General features: G+C 41.3%; 1 protein-coding gene across 10 annotated transcripts; it reads left to right on the forward strand.

Moving 5' to 3' along the window:
- Positions 1-1,693: 1,693 nt before the first annotated feature.
- Positions 1,694-25,408, forward strand: LOC136841726 (uncharacterized). Of its 10 annotated transcripts, none has more exons than XM_067108953.1 (4): positions 1,784-2,038; positions 16,663-16,713; positions 21,471-21,697; positions 22,017-25,408. In XM_067108953.1, exons 1-4 carry the CDS (start codon positions 1,954-1,956, stop codon positions 22,812-22,814), a joined length of 1,161 nt encoding a protein of 386 aa, XP_066965054.1. In that variant the 5' UTR covers positions 1,784-1,953; the 3' UTR covers positions 22,815-25,408. The 10 variants fall into 10 exon arrangements, with proteins under 10 accessions (XP_066965055.1, XP_066965054.1, XP_066965057.1 ...); XM_067108956.1 differs by lacking the exon at positions 1,784-2,038 and adding an exon at positions 2,192-2,429; XM_067108955.1 differs by lacking the exon at positions 1,784-2,038 and adding an exon at positions 7,719-8,689.
- Positions 25,409-25,835: the final 427 nt, after the last annotated feature.

Below are 25,835 nucleotides of genomic sequence, written 5' to 3' on the forward strand. Positions count from 1 at the left end.
TTCTGACGTTAGTGAATCCCATCCTTGGTTGTAAAATCATAACTACAACACTTACAATCGATATCAAATTGAAAATCTATGGATTATATATTTATACTAACGGAATTCACCAAATAAGCAGTGCACTAGAACATTCTTCTAATTCCTGTCCGAAGGAATATGAAAAAATACATCGATAACTTGTAACCTCAAATTGAAAACATTTAATTCCCAGTAATTCTGCAATAGTTATTGACTCTTTTAAACTATGATCGCTCGCACACCACATAAACCAAAAGGTACCGGAGCAAATAGTAGCCATTACGTGTACTACTAGGTGTAACTCGAGCACAGGGTTAAAGTTTTCTGATCTTTAGCGCTAAAGACAGCAAATGAGAACGGAGAGCATTTGTATCGAACAACTTAATGCACACAGGACACGAGACTAGAGTATATGCTAATAATTATTGTACGATTGATGCAATTTGAGCAAATTAAGAACTACTCTCATATTTCAAAAATTTCGCATCTTCTCACTGAATTTTTCTACTCTCAATGATTTGTCTTCTGGCTCAGCCTCATACGATTTGAGCCACCTTGGAGCGCCTTGACACTAAATTTTGCAACAGTAATCGAGCGTTATTGAATGCTAGTTTAGCTGCAAATCGCTAGAAATAGAATCTTCTAGCGGCAGATTTATAGTACTAAAAATAACTGGAATAAAGTATACAAGGGAAAAAATAGATTTAAAAAAAGACATGGAGATACATTTTAAAATATGATTGTAATGAGACATTGTCTCTAAATACTTCAAAACGCTTGAAAGTAATAATAGAGTATACAAAAATCTAATGATCATTTAATAAAACATTAGATGATAACTTTTTTGTAAGTGACGAAGCAAAATAAAATATATACAATAGATGACTAACAAACGGTTTAAAACAGCGTCACGTTTTATTACAAGTTGGATCAAGATTTCCGAGGCAATGCACACCTGCAGAATAAAAAAAACACGCACGCACACACACACACTATATATATATATATATATATATATATATATATATATATATATATATATATATATATATATATATATGTGTGTGTGTGTGTGTGTGTGTGTGTGTGAGTGTGTGTGTGTAGTCATCCTTCCCCAAGAGACATATCAAGGGAGGACAAACGTTAAATCGACCTTTTGTAGCAGCAAACATAAAAGTGGTTGATCCACTTTCGTTTCAAAATAGAAAGTCTGGGTATTAAAGTGGGACGGAGGAATGGGGAATATTTTAACGATGACTGGTGCTTCTTTCTCATTTATAATACCAACTGGATGTTTTTCTATGTAGGTAATATTTCTGTATACGAAGAGTTTCGTAATGTGGCTCAGTCTGTTGTTATATCGGATCAGTCTGGCACACAGACATTATTCAGTTATGCCTTTTAAATCGCAAACGTATATCAGCGAGAGAGAGAGAGAGAGAGAGAGAGAGAGAGAGAGAGAGAGAGAGAGAGAGAGAGAGAGAGAGATAGTCAACATCCTTAGTTATCATGTACGGTATCTGGGAAGTTGCTTGACTCGCTACAAACCGATGGGGCCACTATACGACTATTGGGATATAAGTTTCAAATGTAAAATATTGATGTATCTCCAGTACTCTGAATATAAGTAATATGAAAACGCCACTGTGTTTATTTCATGTATTAAGAGATGGAAAAGTCAAACCTGACGACAACAACAACCTGACATTTGTAGATGGCGGGTCCGAAGCATCTTATTCTGTGCACCAATGGGAGAGCGTCCCGCGCATTCAGGCTCCTCCCCCATGCGCAGAGAAGCCTGCGCACCCCACGTGCTCCCTAGGCAGCTGTCATATAGTTGTCTGGCGCGCGGGAAACGACTAACAGTCTCTGTCAGTCTACGTTTGACTTTAGTGTGTCATAGTATCTCTGGTGTCTGTAACCTTCGATAGCATGACTCTCGACGAAGACATCGTCTGCGACGAGATGGTGGTTAAGGAAGAGATTGTCGACCACGACTTCCAGACTTACGAAATAGGTAAGTAAATAAGAGTTCTCTTCTTGTATCGAAGCCTTGTTGCCAAGGCCGCGGTTCGCGACGCAAATATAGTCAGGGCACCACGTGGTTTTTTGTACTTACTTTATTTTCATTGGTGATGTTGCCCAGCTGAGATGCAGACACGCCTTACTCTGCCTATAGACGAATATGTACTTGTAGGATGGGAGCTTTTCCAGTGTGTTTGCACGTTGGTAAAAGTTTGAAAGCTCCACGCGGTGTGTCAGAGAAACGTCAAATTGAGCGCGGGTCGCCCCCATCCCCTCCCCAACGTCTCCCTTTCATCTCCCTCGGTGTCTCCTACCACCCTCCCTCCAGCAGCCCCAGAGCTTCCTAACGCAAGACATGTCTGCCTCAGTCGAATTGGCTACCAGTGAGTATCTACATTTATATCAGTGGTAATTTTTTTTATATACTTCCCCAGTTCTTATAAAAGTCATAAATGTTAGAGATGATTTTTTTGTATATTGGCGAACGATGCCTTCAGTTCAGCATTTTTGTCGAAATAGGCTTCCCGAGGGAAGTTAGCATCGAGGAGAGAGGCGAATGTTGGATGAAGGGGGAAGGGAATCTCCTAGGCGAAGGAGAAGGACTTGCGCACACGTGCTCCGAAACTCAATCTTGAACATCCGCGTGTGTCGGGGCATCCGTCATGTTTAGTTTGCTGTTTCTGTGTATGTGATATGGTGGCCTCTTTATGCTCACGATAAATCTCTCGCTCCCTCGCCTTAGTTTTAAGTGGTTATTTAGTATTTGATATTTTCCATGAGGCAATTTCGTTTTTTGTCGAAGCACATCTGTCATTTAAGTTATACAGAGTTCAAGTCAGTCACTTTCTCCTGTAGCCTAGAAGACGAACTTTACTTCAAAGCCAGCATCTAGTATTAATCCTTATTCACCACACACAACACAATTTATATATATATATATATATATATATATATATATATATATATATATATATATATATATATATATATATATATATATATATATATATATATATATATATATATATATATATATATATATTATATGTGTGTGTACAGAGTATATCATAGTGTGCGCGTTTGTTCGTTCGTCCTTTCTCCATTCATTTAGGCTATCAATTTTCCATCGTTTGACAGCTTTGTTGGCAATTCGTTGGCCTTAAGACTCCAGATGTTATTTTTTCACAAAGAATTTAATTAGTAATGTAATTGTTCTTTAGGGCGTTTATTTCTTTTCGTCTGAAAACCGTCCTGTGATAAGCGCGGGTGACAGCATCTTCGCAAGTATCAGCTGGGATTGAGAGTTGTATGGAATCCAACGCGTGGTTGGACAGACAAGGTATCCAGGCTCGTGCTGTCAAACAGCAGACCCCCGAAGTGTTTTGAATGGTAAATTCCTCTGCTGCTCCCTCCCCCCCAACTTCCCCGGTCACCAAATTCTCCTCCATCCACTATCCCTTACGGCGTCATGTAAAAGGTGGCTGGTGGATCGCTTTACTTATTGGGTTTCGTATTATTTTGGAGAAGTCATTGCTTTGACCAAGTGAGGGCTAGTGCTTTAGCGTTACACTATTTAGGCTATCAGAATATTTGTTTCCTTTTACGGGTCTAAAGCGTATTGTTGGGAATGCGGTGGGTGTAGGTTAAGACAGAACCTTCTTTTAATGTAAATATTTTTTTTTCTGATATTTGTGTTGGCATTTTACAAGTTTGTGTTTCCGGTTTTGAGCTTAAATCCGTTTATTGTTGATAGTTACGGTAATTGAAATAAAAAATGTTTATAGTTTCAAGTGGCTTTATTATTCTTACGATGTTGCGTTGCAAAATTTTTGTTGACTAGAAAGTAAGGGCCGGAATTGCCTTTGGGGAAGAGTTTGGCGTTTTTTGCATTTTTGCAACATGACCAAAGTAAGATGATAGCTATGGGAAAGGGTTATGCTGCTGGTAGTCGCATGCGTCCTTCCTGGATGGTTTTAGTCTCGATGGAATAGTTTCGGGTTATCTCTCTCTCTCTCTCTCTCTCTCTCTCTCTCTCTCTCTCTCTCTCTCTCTCTCATCCCACCGTTGTGCATTGTGTACCTGTCCTTCTGTGAAGGTTATATATCCTTAGGTGTATATCCAAGATGAACTAGTCTGGCACAAGACAGACCAGGTATGAATTTTACTGCCAGTGGTGATGTATCGATGTTTTTTTTTCAAGGGGTTCCACAACTGAAGTATCTGCATATAGTGCTATGCTTAAATTATATCGAGGTTTTGTTATAGCCAATGCCTAAAGTACTTGTGTATGAGGCGAGTGAAGATTTTCCTGTAATGTGCACCCTTGTTCTTTAAGATTACCCTTCACACCGTTACTGTCACAACAATGGAAATTCTCTCTCTCTCTCTCTCTCTCTCTCTCTCTCTCTCTCTCTCTCTCTCTCTCTCTCTCTCTCTCGTCCATGTTAACGCGAGCGCCGTCAGGTGAACTTGATCACCGTAACGCCGAGAGAGAGCAAGAAATGAAACATGCATGATCTTGCGCATCAAACAAACATTGTAGTCTTTGCTTGTTCATCGTAATCATTTGACGGACAAGGTTCGGTACTAGAACAATCTGTCTGGTAAAACAACGCCATGTTGGTAGCCTGGTAGCGCCGTAATGAATGAATCTGTGTGAAGCCGGAATCGAGGATTATGTTACGCATGCAAGATGCATAACGAGAGGTTTTATTCGGCTGGGGTTGTGGGGAGGTGCAGGTCTGAGGGACGGGGGGAGGGGAGAATACCATGTAGGACTGGGGCTTTATTTTCAGCGCGAAAGCGTCGCCTTTTGCAGCATGTTTCACGAATGTTATTCTGCCACGGTTTGGGGGCTGAAAAGACTTTCCATAAATTGTAAATAAAGTTGTGGGCTTTCGCCTTTTCGGTAAGTCAAGTTTAACCAACATTCTGGACAGCTGATATCCCGTATGTGGCTCTGTTGCCTACAGTATGTATGGTATTGCACTGGGCTGTTGCTCGTAAGAGCACGTTATCACACACACACACACACACACATATATATATATATATATATATATATATATATATATATATATATATATATATATATATATATATATATGTGTGTGTGTGTGTGTGTGTGTGTGTGTGTGTGTGTGTGATAACGTGTAATGTTAGCAGCGTCATAATTGTCTATGAAAGCAAATAACCAAAGCGTCGTTAATGGAATAACCAATATACACTTACTAAAGTATCATTACTGTCATATTTAGGTGCGGATTATGCTCACTCTCTCTTTCGTACTGTAGTTCGTCAGTCGTGAATGTAATATGACATTATCATTTGCATATCATGTCTGAAACGTTATTTCTCTCATTCCTAAAGGCGGTAGACAAAGGTCAGGAGGTTTCAGCATATGGTACGTATGCCGTCCTGCTGAATGTATGTGTATACATGTATGTGTGTATGTATATATATATATACACTCGTGTATATATATATATATATATATATATATATATATATATATATATATATATATATATATATATATATATATCTTTTTACCAGATACGTATATAATACTGATAGCCGCAGTGCCGTCAAAAGTTTAAGGATTCCTCCCACTTTTCGTAAACGCTTGTCTCATAAACATGTACAATTATACATGTATATGTATATATATACATATATATATATGTATGTATGTATTTATGTATGTGTCATTGTAGCTAGCTTATTAGTGTTTCTCTTTTCACCTCATGAGAGTAAAGCTTGTGATCGTGATCTTCGTCAGTGGGGTTGTTGGGAAGATTCTTAGGTCTTGAGGATGGCTGGAGAGTCTCGGAGGATCCTTCGCCTTCTCGTTTGGTATTCTTGCTGCAGCGACGTCGGTGGGCAAGTCAGTGACTTCGGTGGGACATCGAGTTCTTGGTTGAATCTCAGCTCTGCGTCTTTTGGATGGTTGTCGAGATCAGAGGAATGTTTACATTCGAAGGAGTTCTCGATTTATATAATGACTTCTGTGTGTGTTTGTCTGTCGCACTTGTTCGCTCAGTAGCATGCGTGAACCACAGTTCGAATTGTTGTTCTGTTGCTCTTAACGGGGTCTCAGAATGATGGTTTTGTTCCGTTTGTACTGACACGTTTGGTCAACTCAGGTTATATATTTAAACATACGTATGTGTGTATGTATGTGCGTGTATTGAGTCCTGATAGTATGAAAGGAAAGGTATCCCAGATATTTTATGAATAAACGCGGCATTTATTCCTTCATACAGGCACTGAGGTAGATAGGGGCCTGCACAAATCTTTCTAATATATTGGTGGAATTGTTTGTTAAACGACCCCTGGTGGATAATGTGCTCCATTCCATCACTTTTTCCTCTCACTCAGATGATTCAAAGTTGTTTTCGCAGAGTTTAAGACTATTTTCTTCTAAGCTCGAAAGGCTGTTGTTGCCTTTGAAGTGTTTTGCCGCTGCGACGTTCCGAAACATTTGGAAGAGAGGAAGAGGACGCGTTTTAGTTTTGCCGGTCATTTCACAAAAATACACCGCCGCTGGATTCGCACGCTTGATTGATTGGTTTGTATTAACACGGCCTGAACAGTTGTGTTAACAATCTTCCCCATATTCAGACAGTCTGTCATCTGAATCACGTGTGTGAAATGAACGCCTGTCGTTCTTCATTTAGAGCGCGCTAAGCGTATCCCAGGATCCATTGATCCTTGTGCATCCCAGGTCTAGAAGGCGTCGTCACCGCGTAGACCTTGGTTTGGGAAGTGTTTTTCGGCGTTCAAATCTAAGTTCTTCTTTCCATGAGGCTGATTCGTAACGAGCTTAGTGGACATTATTGTTTGGGTACACACCAGAATGGGGAGCAAGGGAACCCAGCCGCAGGAATTGGCGATTGGCATGAAGTTGTGGACTTTCGTCCAAATGACATATCGTCAAATATTCATCATTTCTCGTCCGTCCTCCTTCAAGCGAACGAAAGGAGGGGAAGAAAATGAGAATGAACCAAAGAGAAGAGAGCGAGAGAGGTATTTCACAGAAGAAATAAATAAGGGTACGAAGGTGTAAAAGTCGCGTTTCAAGACTTGGGCATGCATGTCAGGCAGACACTGCTTTCACGCTCCCTCCTTCCCCTCTCGCCCGGTTTGTGTCTGTGTCCCCTGCAAAGATTCGCCCTTCATGTGCCGGTATTATGTAATATGAAAGTGCTTTGGACTGCCTCCTCTTACACAAATCCTTGGCTAATGTCAACGTGGCGGGATCAGTGACAAAAACAAAATCTATAACATAATGTATAACTTGTCCGAACAGGATCAGTGACAAAAACAAAAAAACTTAACTATATATATATATAATATATATATATATATATATATATATATATATAAATATATATATATATATATATATATATATATATATATATATATATATATATATATATATATATATATATATAATGTATGTACCTATGCATATAACAAGTGTTTATGTATGTATATGCTGGCTGCAGAAAGAATTGTAATGTTTCTTTGTATGTTGATCATGCGGTCAAGAGGTTCTCTTTTCTCAAGAAAATTCGTGTTATGTATAAATGACACAAGGAGTTGTTCTTTGACGTTATAATGTGACGCGTTTGGAGAGATGCGAGGCTCTATAGCCTAGGCAGTGTCACACAGAGGAGCCCTCTAGTTACAGTTGCCCTCTGACTCATCTATTCTCGAGAGCCACGAAAGCTAAGGTCACCGTGCCCCAAAGGAGGCCGTCGTCGTTGGCGAGGCCTTTTTGATATTCAGTATTAATTTCAATTGGTTTTCTGGGTCCTGGCGTCATGTCATCCCGTGCTCTTCAGTGCTTATGTTTGAATAAGCAAGAGCTTTCGATTGTTGTATTAAATCTGCATAAATTGTGCGAGTGAGATTGTGTCTGTGGTGGGTTGGCATAGCAGAGCCCACCACAGCTGGCACTTGGCGCCTGTGCGAGGTTGGTGCAGTGCCAGCATTTTGGCCCCCGAGGCACGGGGTTTGGCGCCGGAAATAGTAGAGTAGGGAGAAGGAAGGAGTAGGGTAGGGTAGGTGGCGGGCGATGGGAAAAGAGAGCAGGCAGTAGTGGACCTGCAGCCGTGTCTGCCCTGTCATGGAGGGCATTTAGTTCGTAAACAAGCACACGGAGAGACCATCTGACGGACACTGGGCATTGTTGACGACTTTAGTCTGATAACATCCCTACATCGCTGAGTTGGGTCTCGGATAAACTCGTTTTTCTTTTAAAGTTTGAGTAGGACTCGAAACTTCGTTGCGTAAGTCCTTTGCTGCCTTCAGCAGCTGTCATTGTCGACAGCTTGGGAAGTTGACTGAGATCATGTTCCCTCTCTCTTATAATTGAGGGGAAAAGATGACAGAGCTGTTCGTATCTCGGTTACCCCGCGTGTCAGTGATTTAAGATAAATATCAAGAAATAGTAAAAGTGGGGAAAGATGGCAAGTTCGCACGGTTTTGATACCTGGGAAGTGTGTTTACATATCTAAAGACTGATCTTGCGGCCGGTATAGGAGAGAGAGAGAGAGAGAGAGTAGAAGAGTAGAAGTTCATCAGTAATCGCATTAATCGAGGATGTATTCCAACAACTACTACATCACTTCAGGTATGTAACCAAAGTGTCACTGCAAACGGTTCCATTTTTGGATGTTCGCACTTACATTTTTTGTTTTTGTTTTTTTTTCTTTATGCAATTCCTGAAATCTTGCTCTCAGTCCTGGGAGGGAGGTGCCTCCCGGGCTGCTCATTCACTCTCATTACATGATGTTCAGTCGAATGGAATGTATTGTAATAGATGCTTTGTTTGTGCACGCATTTCGATAGGTCAGTTATTAGTTCTTGTGGTCGTTCAGTCCGGTAATGAACTTAGGCCTAGTTTTCGTGAATGAGCAAGGCGTTTTTATGCAGCGAAATTGTTGACGGTAACTTTTTCCAAAAATGCATAGCCCTTTTGATATCATCTTAAAGAGGGCCGATTGCTTTCATTCTTGATCGAAACCTGACGGAGGAGTAGATCCATACAAATATTACAAAGAATGAGACATGTTAAATAGCTGACATATTGTTACTGCATAATCGGAGTTGTGTGTCCATAGTGAGCTCTTATGTCTCCTGAAAAATAGGCTTGAAAGAGGTCGTTCTGAGTCACTGCCTGATGCCATTAGCAGTAATGAGTCTAGATGCTTTCCAACTAGGAAGAGGGACAGCCTCTATCGTCGACAGTGTGGCACTTCTGCCAACATCTCTCTCTCTCTCTCTCTCTCTCTCTCTCTCTCTCTCTCTCTCTCTCTCTCTCTCTCTCTCTCTCTCTCTCTCTCTCTCTCTCTCTCTCTCTCTCTCTCGATTGGCACGCTCCTCAGAATATGTAAAAGTTCTTTCTACTTAGAGGTAAATCATGGTCCATGGGTTGTAATTCATTACTAAACATTTAAAATTGTAAAGATTTATGTGAGGAAACAGGAAACATGCATCTTTAAGGATGATAAATACAGAGAGAGAGAGAGAGAGAGAGAGAGAGAAATCTTTTGGATAAATGTGTGCAACCAAGAGACTTGGTGGCAGAGTTAACGAGAGCAGTAGTATGAGGGACGTGGGTCCTCATTTTCCATTTGAGATTTTTCAAGTGCGCTTGTGATGTTGAATATTACTGTGGAGATGATGTTCTCTTGTACAGAATTGCCATCACGGTAATGAAGTCCTCGTGTCACGATCAAGTTATCTCGTCTGGAAAATAACAGGTTACCTCTGGTTATGTGTTAGTTGGGGGTGCGAGTTGCTGAGCTATAGTTAATGAGTTGTGGGCCCTTCGTGTCTCTTGAACATACAGTACTGCTGCTCCCGTCTTTGTCAGGTTTGAAATTTAAAGAATTTTATTATTTGGCATTGAAGGTTTATTCGTAAAACGGGTCGGGTCGCTCCTTGTTTTCCTCTAAAGATGACCCCATCTACAAACTGCCCGATGCCTTACTTAAAGTGTTCACCTTTCAGTGACCACCTTGTGTAAGTTTTCTTAATAACCGCCCCCCCCCACCCTCCATGACCCGCCTTTGGTCATGATCACAGTTGTGTGACGGCGGCAGCCGTATTGGGTTAGGAGGGATATAATGCTTTCCATCCTTCGTTGCTCAAAGATGTCGGAATTTTGCAATGTCAAGCACATACTGGATTTATAAATAAATTAGGTGCGTTGATATTTATTTGACTCTCTCTCTCTCTCTCTCTCTCTCTCTCTCTCTCTCTCTCTCTCTCTCTCTCTTCTCTCTCTCTCTCTTTTGTATGGCACACCAGAATTTTTAGATGAAATTGAAGGAATGCTAATCAGAAAATATGCTAGCAGTACACTGCTCCAGGGAAGGTTGAAAATCTTAGGGAGAGATTTCTTCACTTGCATCTCATGCGTTATGTTTTGTGAGAAGGGCGACGACGATTGGAGTTCTGACATGACGTTTGTTGTGACTCAACGATTTCGGGAATAGGCCCCCGACTTCTAGTAGGGTTTTGACGGCCAAAGAGTGGGCTTTCCTGTTGTCAAATTCAAGACCTACTATTTCATTGATGATCACTGCCGAGTTGCTTTGTACATCCATGTTTTTATCATAAATGTATTCAGACATTTTAGTTTTTGTTCTTAATAGTCATTCATTGAAATCGTCGAACTTTTGCCTCCTTCCATTTCATGGGATGTTTACCTGTTTCTCTTGTCAGTGTTTACAAGTGCGCTCTCTCTCTCTCTCTCTCTCTCTCTCTCTCTCTCTCTCTCTCTCTCTCTCATCCGATTGACACGATACCCAGAAGGCTTTGAACGAGGCTCCCGAGCTGGCTTTCTCTTTGCACAGAGAGGCTTTCTTTAGTTGTATACTTTCCATGATGTCGCCAGGGGGGGGGGCAGCTATCTCCCAATAAGTCTCATTCCTAACGTAGGTTTTTCTTCAATTTTGTTCGTCAGGTTCACTCTTGTAGAGCTGTTTTGTGTTTTTGTCATAATGAATGAAAGTGAAACATTTTTCTTTGAATAACTGATGTTTAGCCATCATTACAGTATTCGTCCTGTGTATATGTAAGTTCAGGTCCGAGAGTTACCAGAGTTGCCTTTGTTTTAAGTCCATGTTTGTCGGTTAGGTGTTTGCAGACTTAATTACAGCAAGTCATCCCTTAGTTATCAAGATAAGAGGCATTGCAATTGTTAGGGCTAAACGTCGATGATTTCTTGCACATAATTATGCACTGGGTTTTTGGGCGTCGGAGTGTGTTAAAGTTTATTGAGACACTTTGTTGCTTGCACTTCTCCAATAACTCGAAAGATCACCTCCCCAAATGTCTTCCATAAAATTAAGGAAAGAGCACCAGCTGATGCTTCCAGATTGAGGTTTCTGGAAACCCAGCTTTTGCTGTTCGAGTTTATCAGTAGTTCACTTCTTCGCAAGTATCTTTGATTGTTGCAGCGTGCGATTTAACTGTGGCTGTTATGCCCTTAGAATATAGCCCATAGCAGTTACAGATGTTGCACATTAATGTCGAACATATCGTTTGGGTAGCCGGAATCAGCTGCGCTCCAGACCTCAGAAAGCGACGTTGTAGCCAGACCTGTCGAAGGTGTCTTGGAACCTTTACTGGATATTATAACAGCAAATTTGAATTCAAAATGGGATATTGTTTTGTAGATTGTTCAGCTGAACGAACGAGAAAGAATGGGCTGCAACATAATGTCTCTGGATAGATGGGTTGTAAGCTCTATTACTCTATTCTTGCCGTGTTGTGGCCTGGTGCCAACGGAGGTTGGTGAATGTGTGTCGCTAAGTTGTGTACTGACGACTCTTGAGGATTTTTTCTTCTGAGGGAGTTGACCTCCGTTTTCCTCTTGGAGGGACTCGATAAGTTCCAAGGTGTTCGTTCGCATCAGAATTCAGTCACTGGCCGGGTAGTATGGTTAAAATGACTTGGTCAGTAGGAATGTTGTTGGGAGTCATTCTAAAAATGTTCTGCTTAGCTTTGATGGTAGACTTTGACACTGTACACATTTAATTTTCTTATGTTCATCAGCTGTGTATTGTATTCTTAAGTATGTTGATTTATTTGTCTGTACTTGTTTACATTTTTTACTATTATTTGCGTAAGTAAACGCTCAATTTGATTTCCATTTAAATGTACACATTTTGAATATTTTAGTAGTATCCAGGAACAACGCAGTGCGGGATTTAGACAAGTAAGTTCTCGTGTGTGTGTGCGTGTGTGTGCGCGTGAGTTTTTGGGTTCTGGCGCCAGTTGGCAACCTGCATTAAAAGACGAAGCCGACTTCGTTTGATTCACCCTCATTCAGAAGTAGCTTTTCTCAAGTTAGCTCTGTGGCCCCGTTCCACCGAACATTGAAGTTCATATCTCTCTCTCTCTCTCTCTCTCTCTCTCTCTCTCTCTCTCTCTCTCTCTCTCTCTCTCTCTCTCTCTCTCTCTCTCTGCATGGTGTTGGATCATCGGGAGTATCTAATCAGGTTATGCTTTCTTGGAATGTTTGGTAATGTTCCTTATTCAAAACAAACTGAACATTAAGCCGAGATAAACTTTCGTGAAATATATCATTGTGACTGGATGAAGGAGGCAGGATTCGAAGGAATCTCTCTCTCTCTCTCAAAAACATCACGGTGGTTTTGTACTCGCAGCATCACTTAGAATTGCAGCATCTCTCTGTGTTTGCAAGCATCCTCTAATTTCTATGGTTGAGCGCATCCAGGTCCTAGCAGTCTTTGGCAGGCATTGTAAATTGTCTTTTGCCTGTCCATAGCCTGGCGAGATTGGCTAGTTAGTAATATATATATATATATATATATATATATATATATATATATATATATATATATATATATATATATATATATATATGTATGTGGAGACCACCCCTTTTCTGCAGTGCCCATTCTCTTGCTTCGGTGGTAGGTTTTTGAATTTTGTGTTACTGCTAAGGAGATAAAAGATGAGTAAAACCTTTCAGGGGTGTCATGGTGAGCAATCAGTTTCTTGACAGCCAATGAGAAGGCGGCCTCGCTGCCACTCCTCTCCAAAGCCTGTTTTGATTGGCAGATGCCAGTATTCTCTCACCTTGCTAGAGTAAGTCCAGACATTGCTGAGTTTATGGTGTTATTTGCGTCGCTGTTGGGTATTTTACAAGTTGGGAAGAGTGCAAAATTCTGACCTAAGACTTTTTTTTTATAGAAAATTATTTTTGAAGTGAAGTTTTGACTTGACTGGTGGAAGTGGACGCTTGAAGCCGCGTTCCCTTGTGTGGGAGTCATTGAAACGAACTTCATTTGGTCAATGTTTGTATGAACTCGTGGAATGCGCAGTTATTGGGTGTCTGCTCCCAAGACGGGGATTTGGTCGTTTACCTCATTGTTGATGTTGAGTAAATCCAGACACTTTGTCTCTCGGTGTGTGACTGTGGGCCGCTGGGCGGCGGCGAAGGGACGGGCTTCTTGTTAAACATCCTTGAGCGCAAGTTTCAGTCTTTAACAAGTCGTCGGTGTCTGTCCTCTCCCCCTTCCCCAGCAGGCCTTGGATACACTGGCTCCTCTGTCGAATCTCACTATGCCAGCGCTTCGGAATATTTGCTTGCTCTGCACGTCAGTCTTCTCTTTCGGGACAGAATTCATGACAATATGACTTTCCCTCATGCGAGCACATGCAGGTATGAGAGCACAGACTGTACTTGCGGGGCTCACCCACGGAAATTGAAAGCCATTGTGTGCCTTATCGTGACCCTGATAGTCTGATGCCCTTTTGTGAACCTCAGTCGATTTGCTTACTAGCAAAGGACGTCTCTGTCGAAACTGCCCTTGATCCCTCCTGAAGTGGTATTAGGAGTAGTTCGCTGTGAAGTATTAGGAGTAGTTCCCTTCACAGCATACGAACATCTATAGTGATGAACTGTAGAAACAATGATTGTTTTGGCTGAAACAGATTCTTGCTATCACCCATCTGCCGAGTGACCTGCTGGTGTGTATGTTGGCGCTGAGGTGCTGGGAGGCTGCAGGGAGCTGCTGGGGTTGGGGATGGGGATGGGGTGGCTACGGGCTTCTGTGGCCTTGAGTCTGTTTCAGGTTTGTCAGTTGTGGCTATTGGCTGTTGTTGGGACTTGACGGGGGGACGGAGGGAGTGAGGGGTCCGCCTCATGTAAAGCTGAAGGTGTGTAGAAGCAGCTTCTGTAAGTTTACTCATTTCCTTAGCATTCTCATATATATATATATATATATATATATATATATATATATATATATATATATATATATATATATATATATATATATATATATATATATATATATATATCTCACCCTATACCATACAATGTCCAGTGCGTAGCCACTGCCGCTTCTTTCATATCTTCCTCTTTAGACATAATCTAAACAACATAAAACGTAACATCTTTGTCTTGTTAATAGTTTAATGGCATTGCTTAATTCTCTCTCTCTCTCTCTCTCTCTCTCTCTCTCTCTCTCTCTCTCTCTGTCTATGGCGACCGCGCTGACATCTCTTAAGTATCATTTATGATGAAATGTCAGTGCCCTACTCGTACAAGTATAGTTGTGTTCCACTTGTTTTGCAGGATAGGAAGGAGTTCCTTGTCAACATGTGCGAAGTGGATACGCCAAGTGCGAGCGTCTTTGACCCTTGAGAGGGCGGCGCTGGCCTTGATCCTGAACAGTGGCTGTGATAAAGATGGTAGTTATCAGGTCGCTGGGTTGGTGGTTCATTAGGTTAATCATCAGACTAATTCACTCCTGAATCGAAGCTTCTTTTGTCTTGAACATTCCTCGATGGCAAGTAAAACAGGCCATGCATCATTGGCCTTGGTTTTCTAAGCGTCTATGCACCTATTCATTATCTAGTGTTAGCTTAGTCATACGGAACTATCCGAGAAGATCAACAGACTGCCAAGCAAGCGTCCACAGAATTTATTTCTGGTATTTATTACAGGCACAAACTACACTGGTATTCATACGCACGCGTCACTAACATACCTTCACTCTCCATGAACTGAGCCCGATTTGCAAGGTTATCAATGGTCAGACTTGAAAGGGTTACAGCGTCAAGTACAGTAACAGGAAGGAGGAAACGTCCATGAATTCTGGTGATTATATATATATGTATATATATATATATATATATATATATATATATATATATATATATATATATATATATATATATATATATATATATATATATATATATATATATATATATATATATATATATATATATATACACTGATATTGACAAACAGTCCTCATTGTCAAGTATCCTCGATATGACAATGAGGACTGTTAGTCCTGTTCTTTCATTTGACAAACAGTCATTGTCAAGTATCCCTCGATACTTGACAATGAGGACTGTTAGTCCTGGAAAGCTTTTCATTTTTATTGGATAAATATCTCCGCTAGATACCATACAGTTTCAGTCTGTGTGTTTGTGTGTGTCAAAATTGTTCACATGCTTATACATGTGAAATTATTTTTGTAAATCGTGCGGACAAGTTTGTCAAATACCATGACGTAGCAGAAGTGGTGGACTACATTAAGTAAGCGCTGTAATAAAATTTTGTAGTAAAATTAGAAGTATGGGAGGTTCAAGCGTAACATGAAGCTGCGGACAAAATTGAGGAAGGGGGTTTAAAAGAAGTTCTTCCAGCGTTCAGGTTGGGAGGGTTATCTCTGTTGAATAGTTTGACAGATATTGAGTGTGCGGCTCTAGTACTAATTAATCAGTGGAATGAATGTGGAGTAATGTAATCATGCATTTTGCCCATAAACAACAGTGTTACCAAAGAGACGTAGAAAAATCTTTGTAACGGTGTATCATATTTAGATTTTTAAATTCATTTGGGAGGTATCATCGGTAAACGTGGCATGCTGGCTGATTGCAGTAAAACAAAACGGGCTTTTGATACAAGTTTCAAAAAGTTCCACACAGTTGTCATGAGAATCCAGGGAGCGAAGAATTAGGGGGATTACAGAAAGTCGGGTGATTTAAATCCATCATGAGGCCGTGTTAACCCCATATGTTTGGGCGTGTTTATGCTATTCTGCAAGGTGACTCAGGAAGATATTCTTAGATGCCAGGTCTTCTCAGTCGAATATGTGGCAGAAGGTTGCAGTTGCGGGATCGTGTTAATGTTTGATTTCTGTCAGCTTGAGTTAGCGTGAATGGAAGGTAGTGCAGACATGTGCATAAAATAATGCCACTTAATAACGTTTTGGAAACGAACATGCAGTAGACGATCTAGATTTGTGGCTCTGTCTGCAAGGAATAGTATGTCGATCTTTGTCAGTGTGGTCAGATACACAAGTGCTGAATTATCGATAAGAGGTGATATCCAGTAGTAAAGGAATAAAAAACCTGCTAGAAGTGGGTACCAATGTGTTTGTTTTTAGATCATATGGTTCTAAGAGACACGGAGTAGCTCAGAAAATGTATATTGAATTTTATTTTAATGTCGAGTAAAGTTCTGGGCATACGTAGTGTGCATAAGTCCTGAGAGGACTCACAATATGTTTATCTTGACTTTACACTCATTTTTTCCCTTGCCAGGATATGAAAACGTGGGGGATGCTTCAAACGTAGTTGTCCTGCCCGACTTAGGTAAGGAGAATTCTTTGCACCTTCAAGCATGTAGTAGATGTTCTCAAGCAGAATTGCATGAGACGACGCAGTTCAGAGCTCATAGAATGACCAGGACATTTGCTTCTTAGTGTGTCTTGTAGTAGGGATAGAATGCTGCTTTGGCCGCTGTTGTGAGTAGAAAAGGTGACGGCGATAGGAACAGGGAACAGCCGTGGAGTTCCAAGGCCGTCAACTTGGGAAGAAGACTGCAGGGCAGGGCAGGGGTTCATAACAAGTAAACAGACTCCATCCCGGTAGTGTGTTCGCAATAATAAAAGTATTAGTAAGCTCCAGGGTGTGGGGAGGCGATTGAGTACTTTCATTGCATTTCTAGTTTTGCATGTAGCGTTCATCGCAAATTTAAATGTTTGCGAAGCTTGTTTAGAAGTCCAGTAAATACTTAATAAGTATTGCATTGTCAAGGTCATCAGTCTACATGACATCCCTGGCCATCGACTGCATTGCGAAGATGTCGAAACTGGTGGTCAGTTGCCGGCGGCGTTTATAGCCTAGCATTGTGTAATACAGGAAGTATTTCACCTTAAGGAGGCGGTTGAATGGATGAGTTAAAAGGTAGGTCAACCCCTCATCCCCCCTTCCCCATGTCAACCGACCCTTTGGGACTTTTAAAGCACGAAGACGGTATGGCTTTCTTTGATTCGTGCAAGGATGTTCAGCAAGCTTTTCGTCCACTGAACATGAACGTCACCGATTGCCCTCACACTGAATTGAGAGAGAGAGAGAGAGAGAGAGGTAGGTTCGACTGTTACCCGCCATTCCTCCAAAACCCCGCGCTCTAGCTTGCCTCCCATGGTCAACCCTCCACCCATGCGCACCTCTACCCCCAAGGGCGCTAGCTACCAAGACTGCTGCGGCGGCGCCGTTCCCTCTCACCCCCTGTACATCCCCTCCTGCCAGCCCCTCCATGCAGGCCCTCACCCTCCTTCACATTATCCTTCATTCAGGCTCCCCCGTACCCGCCAGTCCCCACTTAGTACTCGTCGTTTCTTCAAGGTCTTGTTAGGTGAGGGCCGAGGATAGGAGGTGGGGGAAGGGAGGGGGTGTTGGGAGGGAGTACGTTCTCGTCGCATCGTGGGTCCTGTCAGGCAAAAGGCACTGTAAGTGTAAGAGATTCTCACGTTCAGTCCCTCACGTGGTGGACCAGTGGATGCAACAAAGTCCTCATCGCACTATACGAAAAGTAACTGCACTTGGTGGCAAATCTAACGTGCTTGTTTTCGAGAGTAATTCTCACTGCCAGCGTATCAGTGTTAACATGAATGACGTTCTCAGCAGTAACGGGGTTAATTGATATGTTAAGAGCAGTCCGGAAGTTACACAATATTTGGCGCGCTCGAGTGAAATGAATAGAAGGACCACGTGCTTCGTGAAGATAGACTGTGGATAGATATAATACTTGTTAAATTCTGTATGCGTGAAAGTGCCACATTGGATGTTCAATTAATTCATAACCTTTGTGACGGAGATGAAAGATGCTCGTATTTGACAGAGCTGGAAAATTTGACGTTTCTTTGACAGCTATCAAGCCGGGTCAGAGCGAGTGGTTCACGCTGTCAGGCAGAAATGGAAGTTTTACGCAATCACTTCTTTCTGTCGGTTTGAAACATTTCTAGTATTCCGAGTTCAGTTGATAGTGAGATTTTCAATTGACCAACATCTGATGCACCCCCAGCGTGTGGGCCTTTTAACATGGCCAGTAGTAGATCTGAACCACATAAATACGCATGTGGTCGCAGTATCTCACAGTAAAACAGTTGTCGGAATATCAGCAAGGCAACTGTAGCCACGTTATTTTTTTTAAACAAGCCAGAGAACTCAGGGTGAAGACAGGGAGGGTTGCTTTGGTGGTTCCTAACAGTTATAAAAAAAAAAAAAGGTTCAGCAGTGAGAGAACTCGTTTCATTCGCCATTGACTCCCTTCGCCTCTACGAGGGACCATTATTATGCATTACCTCTCCGACAGCTCTCAGGATGGTGAACTTTTCATTACGAAAGCAGGTAATTTTGTTTTTCTCATAGAAGCACGGGATTCTCTCTCTCTCTCTCTCTCTCTCTCTCTCTCTCTCTCTCTCTCTCTGTGTGTGTGTGTGTGTGTGTGTGTGTGTGTGTCCTGTCTTAAATTGAAAAGTTGGAATGGCGAGTTCTTTCTTTTAACTTTTGCTTTTAATGAACGTTACGCCACACAGGCACGACATTTTTACTTGCTATTATAACGAATTGAATTTAAAAGAATGAGGCGAGTTGCCTCTTGGTGGCATTAATGAGATTACTTCAGTATTTCCTCGGAAAAAAAAACGAGAGAACAGGATTCTCTCACTCTATGGGGAGTGGGGCCAGTAACCCATTTTTTTTTTATATCTTTATGACATCTACAGTCTTTATTTTTTTACGGTAATCCCAACGGGCTTGTGTAAAGGAAGGTCATAGAGATACTAAACATAAAATATATATATGATGGCAATAAATGCACAGTATATAAAGAATGTGTCAAAGGTAGAAAATAATACGGATCATGATTTTGGCTAATAATCTTCTATGCAATTCAATACAAGAAGAAAGCAAATTTGAAAAGAACCAAAGACCCCTTTTCTGCAGGAGCTACGATACTGACGAGAAAACACCGAAAGACAATTATAAAATATAAGAAGCGCCTTATTTTGGAAATGTACAAGGGCCCGCCAGAGAGGGAATTATCCTTGTGGAGGGCTGTACATAAAACCAAAGTGAAGTAAACACGCCGCAAAGGTGGATACATACCGGGTTTAAAACCCTCGGGTCACTGCTTAGGAAAGATCCGAAAAATCATACCTTCATCATCATCATTAGTGGCACCCTTGAGTATGTAGAAGTATTCTTTTGTCGTCTTTTTATCTTTAGGTGATCCTTATCTGCTGATAATTTTTTTTTTTTTATCGAGGATAGCATCTTGAAATTTTGTTATTTGATGTTACCGTTACTGTATTTATGTCGAACAGTTTTTTCACTGAATCCCATTGTGCTCGGCCTCTTGCATCCGTGTGCATTCGTCTGGTTGGGCTAAAAAAGGGCGCAAGTTGCCTATTTCACAGAAATTTTCTCAAATATGGACTCAAGAGTTAAAGCCGAACTAGGCATATAGAGGAAGGCTGCAAGACTTGTGCGCTGAAGATTGATATACAGGCTATCTATGTGTGTGTGTGTGTGTGGAGAGAGAGAGAGAGAGAGAGAGAGAGAGAGAGAGAGAGAGAGAGAGAGAAATATGTGAAAAAAGAAGGCAAGACTTATGTGCTTTGGAGATGAGTTTAGTGAATGTCCCAATGAGGTGTCATCAGTGCCCTGTGTAGCTGCATAATGCTAGTTTGAGAAGAACCTCTCACAATGGAGTTACACAATCTTGTTTGTCAGGCACACTGCCCAGGAAGGGTTGGTTGGGGGAGGGTACAGATTGTAAGTTGATGTGTTAAGAACTCGCTCTCTCGGGACTTCATTTTGGAGTCTCACGAAATGGGATGTGTTTTGATTACTCTCTCTCTCTCTCTCTCTCTCTCTCTCTCTCTCTCTCTCTCTCTCTCTCTCTCCTTTTCTATGGGGACGAGCCATGGATTAAAACAAGTAATTATTAAGGTTAAAATTCTCAGTATTGGTCACCATAGCCTTAAAACTACGCCATGTTACGTAAGGCTGTTTGGCATACGTTCATGGTGGAAAGTTGAATCGTTTAGGATCTTTTAATGACTGTTTTTTTTTTTTTTTTTTTAACTTGAGATTAGTCGTGATGTGAACGGGGTTAAATCGAGTAAAATCCATGGGATATGCTCGACATGTTTGACAGTCATGAGAGAGTGTTAGTATTACGGTTGGCAGTTTGTCGAGCTTTATCTGAGATTCACTTGAGATAGCTCAGTACCTTTTATGCATTGTAAATTCGAGTAGCATAGGTCGCTGTGTAGTAAACAATGTTTTCGTGAAAGTACCAAGTCAATACGTCAGTCGAATAAATCGTACAACGTTTGCGGAATATTCATGCTTTTCGGGTTTAGACGGTCGTGTATTGCGATCACCTAGTCATGCATTCAGTGTTACGGAAGACATGAAAGACTGTCTGACTGGGAAGCATCAGTCTACCCAAAAGAGAGCAGGTACGTCGGTTGCTTCCCAGGCCAGATAGTGGGAGTTAGGCTTATGTTGGGAAGTAGAACCGGTTAGTAGGGGGAATGCCATGGGCTCATTTCTTGTTCGGTTCTACGATATGTACTTAACTATGTATGGCCTTTCCGAAGTGCAACAGTCCAGGGCACAAGTTACGTATTGCCTACAATGTGTGCTGTCAGTGAATCTTTCAACGTTAAATGAGTCTCGCCGATTGATCTTTCTTTGGCTTTAGCTAATGAATTGTTTAGTTTTGCGTGGGAGCCTCTTGGCAACGTTTATGGCCTAGAAATTGTACTGACCACGAGTTTCTGCCCTAACACGTTTTGTACGGAAAATGTTAATGCATAATATCTTGCGGCCACATTGATAGTCAAGCATGCATATGGAATAATGTTTGGGTAAAAATATTGCCCATTGAGCTATATGTCTGGTGGTTTTGCATGTTTAGGTATAGTTTGGTTATGCTAATGTTTTGAATTTTACTATTTATTTGATCCATTTTAATGTTAGTATTCCTGTTGTCATAACTTCTGGTATATTTGTATAATGTGAGAGTTATTCATATTTATCTTTGTTTCCTTCAGGGCGAGAGCGATCTTCTTCCACGAGCACGGACCCTTCGTCTGTAGGAGACGATGCTAATTTTCTGAGGACTGCAGCAGCTGCAGCTGCCCGAAAACGACGGGGCAACCTGCCCAAAGAATCCGTGAAGATCTTGAAGAAATGGCTGTACGACCACCGCTACAATGCCTACCCCTCCGATGACGAGAAAATGCAGCTCTCCAGGGCTGCCAACCTATCCGTGCTTCAGGTGTGTGTCATGCCCTTCTGTATGTATGTGCTTGGAATCTGCGTCTAATGTAGACTTTGGTAATGGTGATTATATTATTATAGCAAATAAATAAATAGACTGCTGCAGTAGTCTGACGTCCTGAAATCGATTTTAATATCTTTTGTTTAGTGTTATTTTGAGCCGGTGCAGTGCTTGGGTTTGTTCGGCTTACGTCTTTGGACGATGCATTTTCTATGTAAAATCCCAGTGCCAGAGGCGACACTGTAACTTTAGTTTTAATTAAATATCCGAGAACACCATTTTGATTGGTATTCAGTGACTTGTCGTTTCGTTGCAGGTGTGCAACTGGTTCATTAATGCCAGACGAAGAATTCTCCCAGAAATCATCCGAAGGGAAGGACACGACCCTGACAAGTACACAATCACCAGGAGGGCGAAGAAATTGAAGGGCATCTCCCCCAGAGACCGCATCGACCAGGAGGAGTACCCCGCCCGCCAGTCGCAGAACGATTATGCTCGCCCTCGTCCTCGCTGGGAGTCGACCGACCTGACAGATCACGACTACGACTTCTCCATGGATTCCCGCGTGGCCACTTGGGTCAATGAGCACCACAGAGTTCCCACCAAGCCCCATTACGAGGCTGTGTGTCCCTGTGGATGTGGGTCAGAATCAGACCATACTCCCACGACCTTTGCGAATAACAACACAGCAGCGGCATCGCCAACAGCCCCTGCACCAGCAGTAGCCGTAGTAGCGGCAGTTCCTCCCAACGCTACCCCGGGGGCCGTTCAACAGACGACCGCACCGAGCTTCGTCACAGAGGTGGCTCCCGCCACCTCCACTGCGAACCAGAACCTGTACACAGATGCTCACTCTCCTGCCTACACTCCCAGCGACTCCCCTCTGTACCCGCCATCCACACCGGAGCATTACGTCCCGCAGACGGACTACAACCACAGCTACAGCACCCCCGCTCAAGTGACACCTCCCCCCACCCCTCCGGAGGATGACGCCGACAAGTTCAAGTGTTTGTACATGTTGGTGGACGCCGCCCTCAGTCAGTGGGAGAAACAGAATGCTTCTCCTCCACCCCAGGATGCCATCGACACCACTCGTACCTACCTCAGCCTCTGATGGGTCATACTCAGCCTTTTTCTCTCTCTCTTTCTATTGCTGCCATCAGAATGATGATAAAGTTTTCATGAGATTATTAGGCTGCAAAATTGTTGATTTTTTTAACATTGAGGTTTGTGCCTTAAGAGTAAGCGGGATTAATTTTTAATCAAGTTAAACCTTAACGCAGCTAATGGTTTAAAAATAAGCACTTAGAACAAAACTTTTGATTGTTGTGCTCACATGTAATGTAGAAATATGTAATTGATTTTTCTTTTTGGATTCAAAGTGAAGTATTTGTCTTTTTGGTTGTGAATTTTCATGCTGTTAGTAGTCTAACGAGAGACCTTCGTTAATGCTTCTGTACACGTACAGTAGGTGTTCACAGTTAGTTACAGGATGCTCACGGTCATTTTTATTTTCGGCTAAAACAAATTAGGTGGGCCTCTATATTAGGCATTCACTAGTGGATTACATTACATACTAACCACGTACGGTATATTTCTTCCTAAATGAGGTAGCTATGAATTGCCACGTTCTTTAATAGTACAATGGATCATCTTGCAAGGATGCACTTTATTTTAGTTCACCTGAAATGTTTTAGGTAACCTTTATTGTTTTCATTCTTTGAAAATATACTCTCATAGTTGTAGTGATAGAACATTCCAAAATTGTGTTATGTCTTCCCTTAATAAATATTGTCAAAGGTCCTTCGTTGGACTGACATACTGGCAGGGAATCTACTGTATAGAACCTGCTGCTGTGCATATATAGCTTTTTTTTAAACGTATTTGCTGTCAGGTATGTCAGTCCATTGCTGGACCTGGTAACATTGCCTTAAGACATATCGCTCAAAGTCCTCCACTCATACATAAAAAGTGTATATATGTGCCTTACTGAGTGATGTTGAACGAGGGTTATTTATTCATTCATTCAATTTTTTTTAGCTCAAGGACAATCTCGAGTTTAGAGAGTGTTCACACAAACAATCCCACGTGTACAACCTACTTGTGACCTATTTTGCAGCTTTAGGAAGTCATGGCAGGAGGCTGCTGCTGCTGCTGCTGTTCGTTGGTCTTGAGGAATAATTTCCTCGCAGAAACGAGGCCGATACGTTCACACTGGCCTTTAGTTTTTGCCAATGTCCTTTCTTTTAATATCGGTTTATTTTTGTTTTGAATCATATATCCTCTGTTATTATCTCTTGAATTATTTGCTTTATTTTATTGGGCTTTGGTAAAAACGTTTAACGATTGAAAACTTTAAACATTTTTTAACAGTTGAATTTAAATAATTTTTGGGTTATGTAGGTAGACCTTTATTTGAGTCCTTGTTGACCGTTTGCTATTGGCTTAACGTTGCGTTACCGGTATTTTTAAGAATATTCGAAGGTTATTTGCATTTTTAAGTTTAGTACTTCATTTTCCCAATTTTAATAGTTCTGGTACATATTTTAAAATGTTTTCTACTTTCCATCTTTGATCTATCAAACTAATATTGTATTTCACTTGAAAAAAGAACAGATTTAGTCTTTTATGTTGACGATTTTGATATTTTGTTTCTGTATGTCGATCTAAGGTGATATACTTTGTACAAGGAGACCACATAAAAGGAATCACATTTTCTACTTAAAGTAAAAGAAGGAAAATCTTTTCAACACAAGGGTGCTATTATCTCTGTAAAGTTAAGGCCCCTTTTAGGGATTAGTCTAGCCATGTGCATATAAACCCCTCCCAGCTGGTTCAGCTCCTGAAACTCCAATGAAGCTTTAATTATTTTGATAATGTAGTAGGTGTGACGATGAATGTCAAATTTGGAAGACTGACTGTGCTAGCCTGGTAGTGAAGAGGGATTTTCTTTTAGGAGTTTATCAGTACTGTAGATGAGTGGAGTTTGTGTGAGATGAGGTTTACCATTTTCGGAATGCAGTTTAGTGTTGCCACTCCCGTCCGCCTCATGCAGAGGGAATTTTAGGGAAGGGAGTTACTGCCTGCCTTCTTGTTTCTATACGTAATTTTTATTATGTGAATGGTTTAGTCAATTTGAAATGAGATAACTGTAAAGGCACAATAAGATTGTTTGAGTTATTTTGTGGCAGTGCATATTTTATGGTGTAACATTTTGAAAGCGGTATTCAACACAAAAAACATGGATCAGGTAACCGTTATCATTCTGATTAGTTAATCGTGCCATGAAGGTCCATTGAAATGCCACGAAGCAGTCCATTAAAGCAGTTGAGTTACATCGACATTGCTCATATCGGACAATCGAGTAGTGATCCTAAATCATGAAAATCGAATAGCTGTAGATGATGTGAATATAAGAAGTGTGTTCTTAATTCCGGGCGTCGATCAGAGCCACTCGGCTCCCACCAACATCCTCCGGCTGCTTGGTTTCCAGAGACTGATGTCGTCGCTCAGCTGTTGTTTATATGGACGTTCTTTATTTTGCTGGGAACGGGTAATCTGGAAGGCAAAGGCCTTTTGCTCTGCGTCCTGGGGATGTTGGTGGGTGCACGCTCAAGTGTCACGGTCAGGATGCCCCGAGCGTAGTAAAATACTAGTTTGTTTATTGTACAGTGCATAACTATTAGGAAATAAATGATTATATATGTATATTGACATGTCATTTTTTACCTCGATATTTATAATGAAGAAAAAAGTGGAGAAAACACCATAGAAAATAGGGGGAAAGAGTCCCCAGCTTGCGGAAGTGACTAAGGTGTAGTTGTACAACTCACTCACTCTCTCTCTCTCTCTCTCTCTCTCTCTCTCTCTCTCTCTCTCTCTCTCTCTCTCTCTCTCTCTCTCTCTCTCTCTCTCTCATATGTTCCAAGTTACAATTAGAACAGCAAACTAGGTCAATTCCAATGCAGTATACAAAAAAAAAAAAGTTCTTCAGTTAGTCATAAGAACACTGGATGGTTCTCAAAGTTCAAAGGAAAGCCTCCTGGTTTCAAAATAATAACCTGAACAAGTCGACTCAAATTCACGATAAGCTTGCCTTATTTCTGTTATTATTAATATTATTATTATTCAGAAG

The sequence above is a fragment of the Macrobrachium rosenbergii genome, chromosome 9 (assembly GCF_040412425.1).
Source record: "Macrobrachium rosenbergii isolate ZJJX-2024 chromosome 9, ASM4041242v1, whole genome shotgun sequence".
Lineage (NCBI taxonomy): Eukaryota > Metazoa > Arthropoda > Malacostraca > Decapoda > Palaemonidae > Macrobrachium > Macrobrachium rosenbergii.